The 20341-nt window shown below is 42.2% G+C and overlaps 1 protein-coding gene across 3 annotated transcripts in view; it reads right to left on the bottom strand.

Moving 5' to 3' along the window:
• The window catches only part of OSBPL3 (oxysterol binding protein like 3), a 93871-nt gene that overhangs the window by 54038 nt on the left and 19492 nt on the right, over positions 1-20341 (bottom strand). For all 3 annotated transcript variants that reach the window (XR_005526335.1, XM_039221790.1, XM_039221791.1), the window contains exons 2-9: positions 19803-19919; positions 19569-19622; positions 18506-18619; positions 15274-15441; positions 14593-14716; positions 12321-12424; positions 12038-12130; positions 10611-10767 (exon numbers count right to left, since the gene is read on the bottom strand). Coding sequence is in view for 2 of the 3 variants with exons in the window: in XM_039221790.1 (XP_039077721.1) it covers positions 10611-10767; positions 12038-12130; positions 12321-12424; positions 14593-14716; positions 15274-15441; positions 18506-18619; positions 19569-19622; positions 19803-19919 (931 nt within the window). In the remaining variant the exon portion in view is untranslated. The remainder of the gene's footprint in view (positions 1-10610; positions 10768-12037; positions 12131-12320; positions 12425-14592; positions 14717-15273; positions 15442-18505; positions 18620-19568; positions 19623-19802; positions 19920-20341) is intronic.

Below are 20341 nucleotides of genomic sequence, written 5' to 3' on the forward strand. Positions count from 1 at the left end.
GACTCTGGGTGATAATGATGTTTCCTTGTAGGTTCATGACTGTTAACAAACAGACCGCGCTGGGGGGGGGGGGGGGGGGGGGGGGGGGGGGGGGGGGGGGGGGGGGGGGGGGGGGGGAGGTTGTGTGTGGAGGGCGGAAGGTTTATGAGAACTTGGTACTTTCTGCTCAATTTTGCTATGATCCTAAAAATGCCCTGAAAAATAAACTCTATTTAAAAATTTCAAATCATACACATCTGTCCATTCAAAACCCCCTATCCACTGTAAAATCCAGGAATTTATGACTTACTGAGATATTTGGACACTTGAAGGGACACTTCTGGATTCTCAATGATCAACATTTAGTTTCATTTGTATCCCACAAGACTGCAAATAGTTGAAAACAAAGCTTATTGCTTATTGGGGGAAATGGTGGCAATGCAGCTAACGGACTAGACAGCACCTGAACCAGGTGACCAAAAGTAATCTCCAGTGAGGCTCAGATGGGCTCTGCGTGTACTATCTTGAAAAACATACACCCTCGTTTTTGTTGTACACGAACCAGGGACAGACAACACCAAAATGAGGAACATCTTATTTTTAAAAATTGACCTGATTCTCCAAAAGTATCAATTTCCCCCAAAGAAAAAGAAAGGCTGAGGAACTGTTTCTAGATGCAAGGGAAGACACATGACAATGAATGCAGTACACCCTTATGGACTAGATCTCGTACTGGAGGGGAAAAGTACCATTAAAGGGCATTATTGGGACCCCTGAGAGCATCTGGACATGGAAAACAGAATAGACAAAAGTGTTGTCTCAACATTAAATTTCCTAAATATCATAACTAAACTGTGGTTAAGTAACAGACTACCCCTATTCTTAGGAAATACACACTACGGAATAAAGGCATACAGAAAGATATCATGTAAGATTCCCACTCTCACTCGGTTCAGAAGAAGAAACACATACATGCATGCATACATATGGTGTGTGTGTGTGTGTGTGTGTGTGTGTGCACGCGCATGTGTATAGAAAGAGATAAAATATATGTGGCAAAATATTAAACGATGATGAGTTTGGGTAAAGGATATATGGGAGTTCTTTGTATTATTCTTGCAACTTGTCTGTAAATTTGAAATTATTTTAGGATATTACCTACCTCTTTCTTATCTGCCTTCCAACTGCTTGACCCAGAATTCCCAGCTCTAAATCTGGCATTCAGACACTCTGTTCACTTTAAGGAGCACTCAGGGACAGGAGGGTTTAGCACCTCTAGGCACTTAGATGCCTGAACTAAAGTTTTTAAAAACCACTAACAGATATGACCAAAAATTTGTCAAATTTTGACCACATTGATTATCTTCTAGGGATGTGGAACTGCCTTTTAAATTATTGATCATGGATACCCTATTTGAATATTATGTTTCCCGTCTCCTTTACTATATTTTGTTTTAGAAAGGTAGCAAGGAAGAGACAGAGACGTCTTCTCAGATGGCCTGGCATATTATTGAATTCCACAGGGCTGCATTTTTAGAGGCACTGTCATTCAAGAGTGGCCTATTTAGTATCACAGAAACTAAATACGCATTATTGACTTACTTTCCTCATTTCACAGCCCCAAGGACAACTGTACCTCCCTATAGGTTGTTGCTGAACTTGTCTGAGGCTGTGGTGTTCAGTGATGGACTTAGACCATCTTCGTTAAAGCCATGGTATAAATAAGCAATTAAAAAAAATTTATGTCCTTATTTTATTTTGAGAGAGAGACAGAGACAGAAAGTGATCAGGGGGAGAGAGGAAGACCCAGAATCTGAAGCAGGCTCCAGGCTCTGAGCTGTCAGCACATAGCCCGACACAGGGCTGGAACCCATGGATTGTAAGAACATGACCTGAGCCAAAAGTCGGACACTTAACTGACTGAGCCACCCAGGAATCCCAACAATTTGTTTAAACACACACACACACACACACACACACACACACACACACACACATACACAGAGTTTCCTAGGTTATTAGTACAATTCATGTCTTCTCTTCTGTCCAGGGAAGACAGGGTAAATAGACATTAAAGGCAAATAGGCATAAAGGTTCCTAACAATATCTATGGAACACATTCACCTCTTTGATTTAATCAATTCCATTGAGCAAAATAATGGGGAGCACAACCGAGTAACCAACAGTGTGGGCTCTGAATCAGCCCTGGATTCTTCCCAGCTGTATTACTTATTCGCTGCATGACTCTGGGCAAACATATGCCGATTCCTGAACCCCAGTTTCCCCATTTGTAAATAAGGGTCATAACAGTGTTTACTTTATAAGATGGTTATAGGGATTAAATAAGGTAATGCAGTGAAAGCACTTAACCCAATGGATAGCATAGAATATATAATCAATGTTGCTGCAATAATAATCACTATGGTGATAAAAGCAACACATGGAGGCGAGCGGGGGTGACTGCAATCTCTTGAAATACAGACAGCAGTTTTAGGAGAGTATTTGGGTCTCTTGCCAGGACAGCACTGATAAATAACTGCACGCAGGCACAGGGTCTATGAATGAGGGGCTGACCAGCATCTGGTCAGCAGAAGACCATCCTCATCAGCTGGGGAGCAATGAACCCCACAAGTAACTCAGCATTTTATGTCCTAGTAGATAGGCAAGCCCCCACCCCCACTCCCCACCACTCTGGAAGGTACCCACCCCCTTCTGAGAGGGCCCCTGGGGGAATACCTTTTTATTGTAATGGGGTTTTTTTGGTCTTTTTTTTAAATTTACTTTATTTATTTCTTTTGAAAAAACTGGGCAAGGGGCAGAGAGGGAGAGAAAGAGAATCTGAAGCAGGCTCCACGCAATGCAGTGCAGAGCCCAACACAGGGCTCGAACACATGAACCATGAGATCATGACCTGAGTTGAAACCAAGAGTTGGGTATTTAACTGACTGAACCACCCAGGAGCCCATGGTTTTGTTTTTTTTTGGGGGGGTGGGGGAGGTTTGTCTTTTGGTGTAAATTTCCTTAATTTATCATTACATTAAATTCTTCTCTATTTACTTTTTTATATTTTTATTTATTTCTAGGAGAGAGAGAGAGAGACAGCGTGAGCAGGGGAGGGTCAGAGAGAGAAGGAGACACAGACTCTGAAATAGGCTCCAGGCTCTGAGCTGGCAGTCAGCACAGAGCCCAACGCGGGGCTCGAACCCACGAAATGCGAGATCATGACCTAAGCGAAAGTCGGACGCTTAACCGACTAAGCCACCCAGGCGCCCCTAAATTCTTCTCTTTTTAAATTTGAAGTATAATTGACATTAACATTATATTAGTGTTGGTGTATACCATAATGATTGATATCTGTATCCACTGCAAAATGATCACCACAATATGTCTAGTTAACATCTGTCACTTTACACAGTTAACAAAGGAAGCATTTCACCCCTACTGCCATGTAAATTGCTTTAAATGAAGTAGATACGGCACTCAGCCGGCTGCCACTTTACCAGATCAATTCCCCGGGCTTTCAGATGGCCTGCCTTAAAGCAAGGCTTTCAACCTGATGAGAACATTCCATTTAAAGCTGGCAGAATATACACCGCTTGGCTCAAAATGGATAGCTGACAGAGGCTGCAGTGGGCATAAAATTAGCAGAAAGAAACTCAGATAGTCACTATATTGAAATTTAAGGTGTGAAGCGCTTTCTAAACCACCTGACAAAGGAGCTTGAAGACCGGACCGCCATATACTGAATTTCTTAAATGACTGGTTAGGCCCACTCAGAGGACATTAAAAGGGTCATTCACAGCGGCCCAATGATCCAGCATACACGGAGGGACTGTTAGAGGCTGCTCACAGGAGATGATATTTATATTAATCATTAAAGACACAGGATCCCAGAGGTGAGGAATATTCTCTGTGACAGAATGTTTTCTTACTAATTTCTAACATGATGCTAAAGAAGAATAAAAAACTTAAAAATATAGAAAGATCCAAGTAAGTATATCACATTTATGGGTATATGACAACAAACAAAACCACACAGAAAGTCTTCAATGCTCAGAGCTATGGAGAACCCCAAAGATGACGGAGGCCACCTGCCATAGAGAATGGCCAATTCCTCCCCGTCTCCATACTTTCTTGCCAGTGGCTTTTGGACCATGTTTCTCAGAGCATTTGCTGTCCCTTCAAGCAGTCTGTTCTCCTCCTAGACTCTGTTTTGGGGAAGGAAGTCCTCCAGATCCCAAGTCAAAACTTCCCTGAGGGTCTTCTCCTTGGCAAACAGGACTACCTCTTCATTTGTGCAGTGTTCAAATATCAAAAGGCAATTCTGGCATCTCTGTTGACACATCTTTCCCAGACTGTCTTTAGCCATTCCTCAGACCCTCTCGCTGTACTAAGAGAGTGGGATGAAGGTTGAGTTTTGACAGAATGGAACGCCATAAGCCTCAGACTATTGACTCTTGGTGACCACTACCTTTCCTGTTTCTATAGGCTTCCACGGTATTCTTTTATTGAGTTATATGGTGAGAGTACACTTAGCATGTTTGGATGGTGAAAGGTGGTACTGAAGGACACCTGTAGTCTTAATTTACCTGAACTCTACTGTTTAATATGCTCCTCTTCCAATAGTTTCTCGGCATCACAAAAGAATAAGGTCTTGGGGAAGACAGTTAGGAATACTACAGACACCACTTCTATGGACGCAGTGTGGTATGAAGGAAAGACATTTTGTAATAAGGCAAATGTGAACTGACATCCTGCCCCTACCTCTTCGGTGCCATTTAGATTTTGGACAAATCCTCAGTTTCCACATCAGTATGTGTGGATAACACCCATATCTCAAGAGTGCTTTAAGGAAACAGTGAGAGGGGCGCCTGGGTGGCCCAGTTGGTTAAGCGTCTGACTTCGGCTCAGGTCATGATTTCGCAGTTCGTGGGTTCGAGCCCCGCATCAGGCTCTGTGCTGACAGCTATCTCAGAGCCTGGAGCCTGTTTCAGATTCTGTATCTCCTTCTCTCTCTGACCCTCCCCTGCTCACACCATCTCTCTCTCTCTCAGAAATAAATAAAACAGTAAAAATTTTAAAAAAAAGGAAACAGTGAAAAAATATGCTAACGTACAGCACCCAACCCAATTTTTTGTTCTCTTTTTAATGAAAAGCACATTTGTATGAATTTCCTTTAAAATGATAACATATCTAAAATATCTGGGTGGCTTGATCTCCTGAAATCTGCTTCCTCTAATTTCCAAACCTCACAGGATATCTGATATTCTATCCAAATGGTCCTTTCATTTAGATACAGGAGGTAATTTGACTAAATGGTCCTACTTACTTTCTGAAAATTTACATAAATACAATTGATCAGCAGATTTTTATACCGAATTCTAAATTATGTTTGAGAAATGATCTGGCTTTTCTTTAGGTTCTGTATATCTTCTGGCTTTTAATCTATGTCACTGTGACAGGCTTGGCTTTGTATCTGATGCTTCCATAAACTCAAAACAGTTCAGAAGATGATCCTTCCACAATTAAAAACTCAGCACAAGAAAAGAATCACAAACAAAAGAACACTAAATAATGTAATACAGTTAAATTTTGTTCTACTTTTGACCTTTTCATTTGTAAATGAGGATTTCCCTCACTGAAAATATCTTCAGGAGGCTGCAGAAGTATCATTAAACCTAACCTTTTTCTTCCAAAGTAGAACGGAAATGTCTACTTCTATACCCTGACCCTGCTCCCATCCTATCCCTTGCTTTCTTATCCTAAAACTGTTCCCCATATTCAGTCATTTCTGTTTTGGCTACTAATAGAACCCTGTCTCATAAAACCTTGTAACAATAAGCAACAGCATGAATTCTTTCTATTCAGGACAAAATAATCAATCATAGAAAAGAGTTACAGAATCTGAGACCCAAAAGTCAGGAGAACTGCTGAAGGACATTTAATGGCTGAGGCAACCAAGGCCCAGAGAAGTTAACTGGGGAGATCAGAATTCCACAACTGGGGGCGCCTGGATGGCTCAGTCGGTTAAGCGTCCAACTTCGGCTCAGGTCATGATCGTGGGTTCGAGCTCTGCATCCGGCTCTGTGCTGACAGCTAGCTCAGAGCCTGGAGCCTGCTTCGGATTCTGTATCTCCCTCTCTCTCTCTGACCCTCCCTTGCTCATGCTCACTCTCTCACTCTCTCAGAAAAAATAAAACATTAAAAAAAAAAAGAAGAATTCCACAACTGGTCATAACACACTGGCCTAGAATGAATGCCTGTCTTCTGACTCAGACAGTACAGAGGATTAGCTCCAAAATTTTTATTATTTACCGTGTTTCCTGCATTATGCTTCTCATGAACTTTAGTTCCCGGGTGTCAATAGCTACTGGTGAAGTGGAGGAAAAATCACTGACTTAAACAAAGCTAACAGACTTCTTTGCTCCAGGACTTCTCAGTGCCTTTAATATGTACTATTCTTGTGTAAATTCAAAGAGGACCCTAGTCAGCAGTGTTTTCCAAACATTTTTAATCTTGGAATTCTTTTGCTTTTAAAAGCACTTTATGGGTAAAGTGTTCCATGAGATATATTTGGGGAAATGTTAAAAGTTAACATATACAATGTAAATTCCTTAATGAATTTAGTTTAAGTTTTTAGTTTAAGTTTTAAGTACATTTTGCTCTCTATTTGCTTATATGTGTGTCAATATGTGCACAAAGCCAGACACATGAACCAGTTAAAACTATTTCAACGATATGCCATTAAAATCAAATTTAGTTTGGGGCGCCTGGGTGGCTTAGTCGGTTGAGCATCGGACTTTCGCTTAGGTCATGATCTCGTGGTTCGTGGGTGTGAGCCCCGCATCGGGCTCTATGCTGACTGCCAGCTCAGAGCCTGGAGCCTATTTCAGAGTCTGTGTCTCCCTCTCTCTCTGACCCTCCCCTGCCCACGCTGTCTCTCTCTCTCTCTCTCCTAGAAATAAATAAAAAAATATCTTAAAAAAGTCAAATTTAGTTTATAATATATAAGATGGACTTTTACAACTACGATGGGTATACCTTGGCTGTCCACCCTTTGATCTAATCTACAAAACAGACTTCAGATGCATTTAACAAATTAAAGAAAAAGTAGGTTACATAGACTATGTTACAACATCAGTGGAATTCTTGCGTTTAGTTTACTTGCTCCCAATCACAGTCAATAGATTAGTCATACAGTCAAGAAACTGCAACAAAAACCACCAGTGACAAAATGAGGCTCACACAATAAGAAAGGTCAAGATGCTTTGAGCTTGAATGTATGGAAGTGGGAAAGCATGCCAGCTCACAGGACTGAGGGCAAACCTGAGAAGTATCTCTATTCCATAAGGCCTCTGAGTGCCAGCCTGTGTAAAAGGGACTCCCAGCGATCTTTTCAGTGTGTGCAAGTGTACTTTAGAGCCATAGCAATGAAACACAGTTTGTTAGGCTCCCTGTGGAATTCAAGTCTGTATGCCCACGGGGCAAAGGCTGTTGTTGAATAAGTGCACCTGGCCTTCTCTCAGAGCACAAGCCTTGACCTAGCCTAGGTATGTGGCAGCTCTGCAGCCAGCTGTTTTGAGCAAAGCTTGAAAGACAAACAGCTGGCTGAAGCCCATTATAGACTTCCTACGAGGCCGAGCCCTCTGCAGGAGGAAAGGATCAGCGCATTGACTCAATATGGCATCCTCTCTCCATTCTGCTGAGGAAGCAGCTTCTTCAGTGTATAAACTTCAGGAGATCCCTTCTGCGGGGAGGCATTTTCTTCCCAGTTGTAAAAAAGACAGTTTGGGTTATGAAAAGGATGTACTCTCTTGCAGGAATTTCCTCCCACGAAGCCTACAATGCAATGATGTAATTACAATTGACCCTCTAATACTAGAGAACCCGCAAGAGCCTGTGTGAGAGCTTTGAAGGGGTGGGAGCGAGTAATTCTTCCCGTTCCAAAGAGAGGTTGTAGAGCAGCATCGCAAACCCTCACAGAGTTCTAATGGCAACTAGGACAGGAGTTTGAGGTGGGGGGGGGGGGGGTGCTTAAAGGGCATGAAATGGTTTCCTCATAACCAACATGCTTTATGTTTGCGGGGTAAAGGAAAAGAGAGAGCTGAGTCAGTGATGTCATGGGAGAAAACATGGGGCTGGGAGAAGGCGGTGGCAGGGCTAGTATCTTCTTTTCTCTCACTTCAAACACGCCCCTCCCCCCATTTAAGACTTTTAAACCTTTTTTCTCCTTTAAAAAATAATATACCGGGGCACCTGGCTGGCTCAGCCAGTTAAGCAGTCTGACTGCTGATTCCGGCTCAGGTCATGATCTCACGGTTCATGAGACTGTGCCCCGTGTCGGGCTCTGTGCTGACAGTGTGGAGTCGGCTTGGGATTCTCTCTCTCTGACCTTCTCCCACCCCTGCTCATGCTCTCTCTCTCTCTCTCTCTCAAAATAAGTAAATAAACATTTAAAAAATAATACACCAATTTTTTTTAAAAACATAAGCAGCAGGGTGTCTGGGTGGCTCAGTTGGTCCTGACTTCGGCTCAGGTCATGATTACACAGTTTGTGGGTTTGAGCCCCACATCAGGCTTTATACTGATAGTGTGGAGTCTGCTTGTGATTCACTCTCTCTCCCTCTCTCTGATCCTCCCCAGCTCTCACATGCGCGTGCTCTCTCTCTCTCTCTCAAAATAAATAAATAAACTTAAAAAAAAGATAAGGAGTAAAAAGATAATAAGTACCTATAACTTTAGCCTCTATCACTAAAATGCTGGTGTAGATCCTTCCAGACTTTTTAGTATGCCTATATATGCCAGATTTATAAAGGGTTTTTTTTCTGAAAAAATAGGATCACACCTATATTGTTTTGAGATGGTATTTTTACCCAATGATACGTCATGAACATCTTCCTATGTCTATAAAAGTAGCCCTGGTCCTAAGGGTGGTGAGACAGCAGGTGAGGGGCATAGACTCTGAGCCAGGCAGAGTAGGATACAAGTCTCAGGTTGGCTACTTTCTACGACTATCTTATGCAGGAAGCTCCTCAGCTTCATGAAGGCTCAGCTTTCTTATCTGTGCAACAAAGATTACAATAACATCTGCTCCACAGGACGCTGCTAGAATTAAATCAAACAGTGCATGTAGTGCTTAACAAATACCTGACTAATAGCTATGTGCTCGATACAAGGTTCCTATTTTTATTATTGTGGCCGTTGAGTCTTCTACCATATTATTACATTAAAAAATGCAATTTCCCTATTGTTGGACATTTAGGTTATTTTTAATTAAAAAAAAAAACTTTCTATGTTGAAATCATCATAGATTTACAGGAAGTTGCAAAAGTAGTACAGGGAAGTTGGGGGTGCCCTGTATCCAGTTCCCACAGGGGTAACATCTTACATAACTATGCTACAATATCACAACCAGGAGCACTGACGTGGGCATAATCTATGGCTCTCACTCAGCCATCACCAGTTTTACATGCTCTCATGTGCGTAAATATAGGTCAGGGCAATTTTATCACCTGTGTGGATTCACGGAACCACCACCACAATTAGGATACAGAACTTCCCATTACCACCAAGTTCCCTCCTGCTACCCCTTCACAATCACACCCCTCCTTTTCCCCCCTTTCCCTCCTCCCTCTCCCTAAGCCCTGGCAACCACTAATCTCTTCTCCAGCTCTACCATTTTATCCCTTCAAAAGTATTAGTAAGTGGAAGCATACACTGTGTAACCTTTTGAACCTGGCCACTTTCACTCATCATAATGTCCTTGAGATCCATCCAAGTAACTATGCACATCAGAATCTGTTAGTTTTTACTGTTGAGCTGTATCCTACGGTGTGGACATCCCACAGTTTGTTTAATCATGCACCAGTCGAAGGACATTCGCGTTGTTCCAATCTTTCGCAAATACAAATAAACCTGCTCAGAACATTTGTGTGTAGGCTTCTGTGTGGACTTAAGTTTACGTTGCTCTGGGATAAATGCCCAGGACTGTGAATGTTGCGTTATATGGTAAGTGCATGTTTAGTTTTATATAAAGCCATTGTCCAGAGTGGCTGCCCTATCTCTCATTGCCTCCAGCAATATATGAGAGATCTAGTTTCTCTGGGTTCTCACAAGCATTTGGTACTGTACTGTTTGGGAGCTGTAATCGGGGTATGGTAATATCTTGTCCAGGCTTTAATTTGCATTTCCCTAATGGCTAATGATGTTGAACATCTATTTCTAATCTTCGATATGATTAGCAATGCTACAATAGGTACCTCTATTTGAATGAATTTTAAATTAATTCCTATGAATGAATACTTCAAAGTGGAATTGCTGGATAGGCAACTTGAAGCATAATGTCATACTGCTCTCTGGAAAAGCACCAATTTATAGTCCCATCAGCAGCATGGGAACTGATCAGCTTTTAAAGAATACCTAATACTCTCACTATCTCCCCTAAGGGCTTAAAAAGAAACTTCTTGTCAATACATTCCCCAGTACCAGGGAAATAAAATAAAAATTAGATTTCCCCAAATCCTAATAGAGCAGAAAATGAACCAAAATCCCCTCTCCAAGGACACTGCACATCCAGACATGCACCTAACATTTTCATCGAGCACATTAGGAAGAAAAGAAAACTCATTTACCTTTCTGAGCAATATGACACAGTTCTTCTTGCATTTTAGAAAACTCTGATGAGGTTTCGGAGCCATCGGAATAATTTTTCTCCTCCCCAAAATCTATTGTTGACAGATTAGGGTTGGAGGAATGTAGTCTTATGGGGCCAGGAAAAGGTTTAGGGACCTAAAGTGACACCAAAGGGAGACATTTCTTTTCAGATACAAATGGATTAGAATATTGACTTGTTCCTAAGATTAGAAAGTGGTGGGAAAAGAACATTTTATAGGTACATCTTTCTGTTGAGTCTTAACTTAAAAGAAAAATAAATGAAAACCCAGGAAAGGACTTTCTCCAGCAACTTGCTCTGGCTTCTTGCAAAATAAAAATGGATGAGAAATCACATGTTCTTTTGGAGATGATAGACACATTAAAGCTCTAGATTGAAAATGACAAGCTGAAGCTGCCAGGCTCTTTCTCATTTATACTCAGTTCCTTCCTCCTGGCAATAATCACCCAGTCTCTATGTTGTTAATAGCACATGGGTTTAAAAATGTTTCTTTAATTTGCATCTGGCACTTCTACAAAAGCAACTTCTCACATGCTTGTACACTCTTCAAAAGTTCTTAAGTTACAATCCATCAGGTGCAACTAAAGAGTGTATAAGAGGGGCACCTGGGTGGCTTAGTCGGTTAAGCGTCTGACTTTCGCTTAGGTCATGATCTCGCGGTTCGTGGGTTCGGGCCACGCATCGGGCTCTGTGCTGACTGCCAGCTCAGAGCCTGGAGCCTGTTTCAGTCTGTGACTCCCTCTCTCTCTGACCCTCCCCTGCTCACGCTGTCTCTCCCTCTCTCTCCTAGAAATAAATAAAACATTAAAAAAAAAAAAAAGAGTGTATAAGAGAATAGCAGGTGACTTACCCATGAAGTTCCTGATTTATTTGACCCTAACAACGTCCCAGTTTAATACACAATGGCTGCGCTGCAAATCCTAGCCTCTGGCCTGGCTGTGCACTGGGAAAGTAGGTGGCTAGCGTCACACAGTGAAACTCTGATGGGGGTTTGGGAGGTTGGCGACAAGAGGCAAAAGAGAGTCTGCACAATGTCCCGTTTCCAGACCCTGCAGCCAGTGGGCTCAAACGGATGAGTTCTCCACGGACTGGCAGATAGCTGGGTCAGAGCACACACGCAAGGAGGGAAGAGGGCAGGCAGGCCAAGCATGGTAAAAGGGAAACCAAAGTCCTAGAAATGGCTGCAGCCCCTCCAACCTCATGCCATTTCCCCCTTACCCAATTCTACTACATGCTTATTCCAGTGTCCAGAAAACCCGAGTGACTGAATCTCCCCTGCACAGGGTATTTATGAGAACCACTATAGAAAGCCCACTAGTCTAATCTTCCACTGGAGTCCAAGTAGCCCCCAGCATGTGGTGTGGAGAGCGGGGAAGCCATGGTTACCTGCAGTGTTCCTTTAGCATCTTTGCCAAGAGCTCTGGACCGCCACCTCCTGTGTGATCTTTTTTCCTTTTTAGGACTTTCAAAAGCTCCACCCTTTGTTTCAAAACAGGAAAGAGAGCACAGAAAGTAAGGGAAAACTGCAAGGCAAAGTCACCACCTCCATCCCCTTGAATGCGGCTGAAGCGACCGGCCAGATAATGTCCTACTGTCAGTGCGAGGCTGGGGGAGGAGAGAGGAAAGCGGGAAAACACCAGAAAGCAAACAGAAGAGGGATCTGACTGACCTGGATGGCGTTGATAGCTGGTGCCGAATAGGTCCGATGCAGGACGTCCATACTTTGTAGGAGCTGGCTCATTTCCACCAGGTAGGCGTGACAGTGTGCCAGGTCTGGGGAGAAGAGCAAGAGGAAGCTTCATAGCTCTTATCTTGGCATTCAGGTTTTGCTCTGCTAGTTCCAGCTACTTTCTGAATTCACCTATACTATTTGATTTGCATCTGTATGGACTGGAAATGTCATTTCCTTTTTTTTACAGAAGGGGCAGTACGCTGTCACGGTTAAGGTCACAGATTTGGAGAACCAGGCTGCTTCTGTTTGAACGTTTAATGAACTGTGAATCTTGGGCGAATTCCATAACATCTCTGTGCCTCAATTTCCTCATCTGGGAAACAGAGATAATTATATACCTGCTTTCATATGCTGTATGGATGACATATGCAGCATGCCCGTAGATTGCTAGCACCCTGTGAACACTAAATACATCAGCTAGCATAATTATCAGCATTATTTCGAGTAGTGCGTCATCTTCCGATAAGGACTTCAGACAGGCTAAGTGGATGAAACAAAATGAAGGTTGTATTGGTCTCTAAGGATAACTGTGGATCAGGGACCCACATGAGGCCCTGGCGATCTTCTGCAGGTTGACCTGACAAGACCTAACCTAAGTTCTCATACCAGTTCCTCAGTCACTAACTCCAAAGATAGTGCTTAATTGGCTGCTCACTGGATGATGGTGGCCTTTTCCATTGAGAAATCAAAGTCCAAATGCCTTAAGAGAGTGGCTTTCAAAGCTTGTTATCATCAGAATCAACTGAAGAACTTGTTAAACCATAGATCATTGAGAACCCCCCCACCCACCCATTCCTGATGCAGTCTATCTGGGTTGAGCCTGAGAATTTGCATTTCAAATAAGATTGCAGGCCACGCCAATGCTGCCCATCCAGAGGGTACTTCAGGGACTAGCTGTAGGGGTGCCTGGGTGGCTCAGTCAGTTAAACATCTGGCTTCGGCTCAGGTCATGATCTCACGGTTTGTGGGTTCAAGCCTCAGGTCAGGCTCTGTGCTGACAGCTCGGAACCTGGAGCCTGTTTTGGATTCTGTGTCTCCTTTCTCTGCCCTTTGCCCATTCACACTTTGTCTCTCTCTCTCTCTCTCTCTCTCTCAAAAATAAACAAACATTTTTTTAAATTTTTTAAAAAAAGGACTAGCTGTGCCAAAATGTCAGTTCACAAAGCTCTTGAGTGAGGGGGCAGAACCCATATGGCTTCAGGTGTGACAATATCTGCATTTAAGAGGAGAAAATGCAATTTTCAAGGTCACCACCTGGTATATTTCTCTCACAGTGGTTCTCACTCAACTATGACTCTGCTTTAAAATCAACTGGGGAAATTTTTAAAAACTATCTATCTGTAGGTTCCATCTCAGATAATTACATCAGAACATCCCCAATCCCACTGGTGACTTGTTTTGGGTTTTTTTAGTTCCCTGGGTAGTTCTTAGCTAATTAGGAATGAGACCACTGAGCTTCCTTATGGAAGAGTTCTTAATCCTGACTCTTTATCAGAGTCACTTGGGAAACTTGAGAAAATCAGTGGAAACAAGACCACACTCCAGGCCAATTTAAAGAGATTCTTGTGAATAGTGGGTATTGCATTTTAAAAGCTCTCTTGGAGCACCTGGGTGGCTCAGTCAGTTAAGTGTCGACTCTTAGTTTTGGCTCAGGCCATGATCTCATGGTTCAGGAGTTCGAGCCCTGCACTGGGCTCTGTGCTAACAGTGTGGAGCCTGCTTGGGATTCTCTCCCTCCCTCTCTCTGCACAACCTGCCCCTTCCGAGTCTCTCTCAAAATAAATAAATAATTAAAAAAAAAAAAAGCTCTCTTGGTGACCCTAGAGTGTAGCCAGGTAGAGAAGTCCTATTTTGTGGGGATCTCCATCTGGTTCACCCACTCTCCTTTAGAAGTGACTTCCAATCTTAGATGTACATGAGAGTCATTTTTGGCACTTAAAAGAAGTAGAGAGCTGTGCAGACCTCACCCTTGGAGACTATGATCTAGTAGGTCCACATGGAAATCCGATCTGAGTGCTTAAAGAACATGAAAAGCAACCTGTGTGCACGCACACCCAGGTGAGGAGGTCAAATTCATCACCAGTGCAAACTTTATAAGCAGCCTCTGAGAAGACATGTAGACCAGTGATGGGGAGACTCATCTGAGGTACTAATCAAGTCCAATCTCTGAGCTGTGACTGAAAGAAGCAGAGGTTTCAAATAATTTTACCTTTCGAGCATTTTTCCATGTCCTCTGAAGACTGCAACCAGAATGGAACTCGCATCTCACCGCCACAAGAAAATGATAAATTGCTTCCAGTCTGAATCGAATTCTGCTTTGATATACTGCTACGCTGTTGCACAGATGACAAAAGCACATTATAAATGAAAACAGAGCCCAGTGGGAACACTCTAGGGTAAAGGACAACAAAGTGAGCTAGTGGCTAATGGAAGCCATCTGCTTGTAACGGGGAAGAATCTTCCACAAAGCACTCCACCCTAACCTCTGGCTGTCACCTCAGCCTGGCCAAACCACACTCTTGTGCCTTGGACTGGGGTCCTTAGTTTCTTCTGTCAAATGATAATCATGACAAAATGATAGAAATGTTGGGAAATGTCATCCTGTATGGCTATAAACACACTTACTGCATTTTACAACCAGATAAGAAAACCAAAGTCAAACCGGTCAAGGGAAAGCTGAAGGAATCAGGGCTATTAAATTCTTCCTCATGTGCTATTCTTTAGTTACTGTCCCAATGATAACAGATACTCCTGGGGCCCTGGGGTTTGACCAATTGGGCAAACAGATTCCTCCCACAAGCATTTCTTCCTTTAGTCAGAGCCTCCCGTTTGGGACACCCTCACACAAAGCCACCCCCTTCTTTTAAATTCATTATTGGTGAATTATTACCTTCCTACTTGAAATGGAGTCTAAGACACTGGACGCAGAGTCTGTGACTGTGGATCCTTGGAAATAGTGATTAACCTCGTGTGGAAACATGGCAATTTCATTCTGACGATACATTCTGTGGTGGCGGAGTTTAGATACCCACTCATCAAAGATTTCTTCTGACTTTACCTGAATGATATTAAATTCAAAGAGGGAAACAAGAGTGTCACTCACTGAAAGGAGCAATTATTCATCAAATCGAGACACCCTCTCTTTTCATGTTGGCACATGTAGAAATAACAGCTTATTGACTTAGTTCATGTGGCCTTTGGGAACAAGCTTGAGGAGGAAATGGAGAATAAAAATGGTCAAAACTTTCACTTAGGCTTTCAATGAAAGGGTCCAATTGTTAAGGTATTATTAAGAAAGCGAAACATTACCACTTATGTGAAACAAATAAACTGGAATTCATATTTATCTGTCTCTTAAAGCATCTCCAAGTTCACTTATCCCCACTCCTCCTCTTTCTTACTGAAGACATTAGCACCCTGTTTCTTTTTAAACTCTTTTAAAATTCAGACTTTTCAGATCAATCTTCTCTGAACTGGAACAAATTTGTAAATTCCTCCCTAAAATATTTAACCTTGTTAATCTTCTCTGACAAAGAATACATTGCTCAGGAATGTGAAGGTTATTTGAAAACACATTTCTTCTGTCCCCAGAAATAGAAAAAGAAATCTGTAAAAGTATTATTGGTGACTTCCAAGATGTTTCAAATACACCTACACAAACATTTAGCCATTTCTCCATAAATGAGCATCTATCAAAGTTTAATTTCCACAAAGAATAATGTTTATAACTAGCAACTTTTATTAGAAAGTATTTCGTAAAAGTACTAAAAAGGACATAACAAGCACCTACACAGCAGATATTTCTTAATAGCTAATGTTTTGTGTGCATAAGGGTATATTAATATTTTCAAAATGAAAAACCATAAATATCTATATATGAGAACAGACTCATGAAGGGGCAACTTAAAAATTACCCAAAAGGATGCATGGTAGGTTAACGTCCAAAAAGAAAAATCCAGGTCAGTCTGTTAAAATCTTTACTGATGTCACTGCTGAGAGCAAGGATGTGGAAATAAATGTCAGCAGCCATCACTCATTTAGGAAACCTTAGGTCGGCTCTTAGGTTTTTTGTGTTGATTAGAAGTACATATAAGCTTTAAAACCCCTCCAGGTGCTACGAATAGATCATTTACAGGAAAAAGTAATACAAACAGACTTAATTCTATTTGTCTCCCCATAAATTATGTTCCCAAAATGTATTTCATTTCCAAGATGTGGTTATAGCAGTAATGTTACAAGCTTCTGTCATCCTTTGCACTGATCTGCTCTCAGAGGCCCTTAAAAGTCGGCGCCCAAAGTATGCATCTTGACTCATTTTTTATTGGTTAAATGAGGTAGAAGAATAAAGGTACTTTATTAAGTAACTGTCCAGGGTTCTGTTCCAACCCCACAAATAGTTATAAGAATGTGGGTGGCAACCACTTAACCTCTCTGCCGCCCAGATTCCTCATCTATAAAAATAAGAGACTGGGACTCGATGGTTGCCATTTAAAAACTCTGAGACTCTGAGGCTTTTAGGGAGGACCCTCAGTGACCACACATACCCACACTGATGTTCAAACGAATGAACAAGAAATACAAACAGAACCGAGAGTGAATCAACACAGAGAAATATTAAACTTGTGTTTATCACGATGTCAGTATTCAATATTATTTTAAGGCGCTCTGGTTCTTTAAAAATTAGGAATTAATAATTACTTCTGTTAACTAGAATAAGTGGATGAACAAAAACCTCTTATATCCCGTCCGTGTCAAGAACAGTACCAAGAGTCACTGGAAGTATGTGGAGAAACTGAAAATATTCTAGAGGAGAATGACCTTTGGAACAAGGGGTGGATGGAATATTCTTCCTTGAATTTTTTTTTTCAGTCATTCTCAACAAAGGAACGTTTGGCAACGGGAGACATTTTTTGGCTGTTAGAATTGAAGGGGGCTTGTTACCAACGTCTAGTGGGTAGAGGCCAGGGATGCCCCTCAACATCCTATAATACACAGGAAAGGACCCAAAGCAAAGCATTCTCCACCCCATTATGTCAGTAGTGTCAAGGGTGAGAAACCCTCCATTATACAAGGAACTAGGGGCTTAGGGAAGGAAACAGTATGGCTTTGACCATCCTATGCAGTCTCTCAGGCACCTGTATGTGTTATACACATGCTGGCATAAGTACCACATATATGCTATGGGGAGAGTATTGGGCATCTTAAGATGTGAAGCTCATCATCTCATGCTTTCATTTTTCCAGCCCCCCAGCTCTAATTCTCAACATTCCAAATAATTTGCCCAAGTAGAAAATAGTCTTAATATCCTCTCAATTAATTCCCAACATTTGGGTACCACCTAATAATTATACACAAGTACTAAACCTATTGAGCTTACTGAAGGCTGGGCATTATGCCAAGTTTCCTACATGCAGCCTTTTGTACACGGGCACTATAATAATTCCCATTTTGGGGAAGGGTGGTGAGGAAATGGAGACTTTCAAGGATTAAAAAGATGCCAAAGGCCAACAGCTAGTAAGTAGCCAGGTCCAGATCTGGTTCAGAAGCTCTAGTATCATGCTTAGAACCATCTACACCAGCTGCAGGGAAAGGGCAGAAGGTGGGAGTTAAACAGCTTTCAGAAGTACTACTTGGAGGCCTGGACTTTAGGAGAAAAGTTCCTCACATTCATTGTAGTATGAGAATTTTAATGAGCTGAAGTGGTAAGACTAAATATTAAATATGGTATTTCAGGGAACATACATAAACCTATGGTAAATGGTTCTTCACTAAAGTAGGTAAAACCTGGAGGAAGGAGGGGTTACTTGGAAACATGAAGATTTTTTTATTATTGACTGTTGTCACAATCGTGGTATGTATGTGGGGGGGGGGTATACCAAGGGGATGGAGGACAAAGATGCTAAACCTTTAGCAGTGTGAGAGACAGTCCTGCACAATGAAGAACTGTCCCATTTAAGATCAACAGCATCTGTTCGAAATACTTTCACAGTGAAGGTCTTCTACATGTTGGTTGGATCTTTTGAAATACTGAAATGGCATCACCAGTGGTACCATAACGGACTAACCCTTTGCAGCACAAAGAAACTGTGTGGTAAGAGATAGCATCTGGGAAGCAATCTCACCTTCAGATGGTAGATGTGCTCCTCGGTATCCAGATCTATGCATTTTGATGACTTCTTCACAGACATCACCGAGAGCCCAACGTCGATGCAGCCATGAAGCTTCTCTCTCTCTATCTGCAGAGGCACGGAAAGGGCCACTTGAGGTTCATGGTGTTAAAGACAGTAGTAACATTCCTGATGCTCCTTTCCTCTAGCCTCACTTTCAACATCCAGTAATATAAATATAGTAACTATGACTTCCTAAGTACCTGGCGTGAACCAGTACTGAATTAAGTGCTGCACATGCATAATCTGTTTTAGTCTTAAGGGGTTAAGTAACAAGTGGCTTGCACAGCCAGTGAGTGAGGAAGCAAGAAAGTGAGTCCCGTGGACTGACTCCCACAGCAATGAATTCACCTGTTAACTGTACTGCCCTCCACAGAATTAGTTTCTAGTATCTAAATTCATTTGGAAGTGATTTAAAAAGAGGAGTAAAGGCAGGAAGCCAAGACAGGCCACTGTGGGTGAGGTATCATGCCAAGTTTTCCACAAGCAACCCTACAAGATGAGAACTCTAGGAGTTAAGGGAAGCGAGAAAGAAGAGGAAAGTGCTGGGTGAGAGAAGGACCCACACAAGGGGCAGGACTAACAGTCATTCCAGCCTTCGGGGGCTGTCTGCCTAGTGTTAACAACAGGGGACTTCACATCACCTTCATCAAGGGTCTTCTCCAACAAAGCCCGTTGGTCACTGTAAGAGTGGGAGTGACTCACTGGGAATACGTCTTTTCCCACCCAGAGGACCTCTCAGCCCAAACCTGAGACCAGAAGAGACCCCTGGACGCCCAGTAAGGTGTTGAGAGAGGAGCCCTCCACTTTCACTCGGTGGGTAAACTGAGCCCACGCAAAACCCAGGGCTAGGACAGTGGACCAGGCACCTCTGGTCTATGTGAAAGGACAATCACCATCTATGGTTTCCAGTTCAGAGAAAGGCAATCCCCAAATGTGTAAAATTTCACCCATGGGCTGATGACAATTAGCCCTTCAGAGTCCTTTGATAACATATTTGATTAATAAGAAGACTTACATCAGTTTGGCTCTTGGCATATTTCAAGATTCCTTTGTCCAGATAGAAAAATCTCTGTGGGGAAGAAAGTATAATGCACTAAGACATTTCATTTAAACATCCATCCTCCCCTGGGTGCCAATTTTCAGCTTCAAATTAAATACAAGTGCCTAAGAATTGACTAGGTACACCGTCTAAGTACTGACTAGGGCAATGTGAGAGCAAATAAAGGTAAGGTGAAGGTCAGTGTCTTACCTTGTGCCAGCCTTTCAAAGGCCACTTCCTCTTTTTCAGCAAAAATCCTTTCTGAATGGGTGGCTCCTGGGTGTAACTCATCTCTCCTCTCAGCCCTTCTACCACCTCCCAGCTGTCCTGTTACAATAAAATAGTTTATGCTTAAATGGCTACCTTTAAAAATAACCATGTTCAGAAGCACTTCATCCTAGTGGGAAATCCATCCAAGATGGTGAGCGTGGCTGAGCTCGTTGGGGAGAAGAAGTTAAAATTTAATTTTCATTCAGGTCCTGGACTTCATGGATTAATGTTATAATTTAATGGCATCAAATTTTTTTTTTTTTTTCAAAAGCTCTCTCCTAGAAGGGAATATTTCTTTCTCTTTTGGTGCTTGGACAGAGCTAACGGTAAAGCTTTTACTGTAAATTCTATTTTTGTTCCCTTTGACATCATCACACAGTTACTGTTTACTTGCCACTAGACTTCAGTCTGAATTTGAACCAGAAGCTACATACATCAGGTGGGTATATGGAAAAACTGGCTTAAGAACTGGCTGAAAT

The sequence above is a fragment of the Hyaena hyaena genome, unplaced genomic scaffold (assembly GCF_003009895.1).
Source record: "Hyaena hyaena isolate Hyena2069 unplaced genomic scaffold, ASM300989v1 scaffold_1013, whole genome shotgun sequence".
Classification (NCBI taxonomy): Eukaryota; Metazoa; Chordata; class Mammalia; order Carnivora; family Hyaenidae; genus Hyaena; species Hyaena hyaena.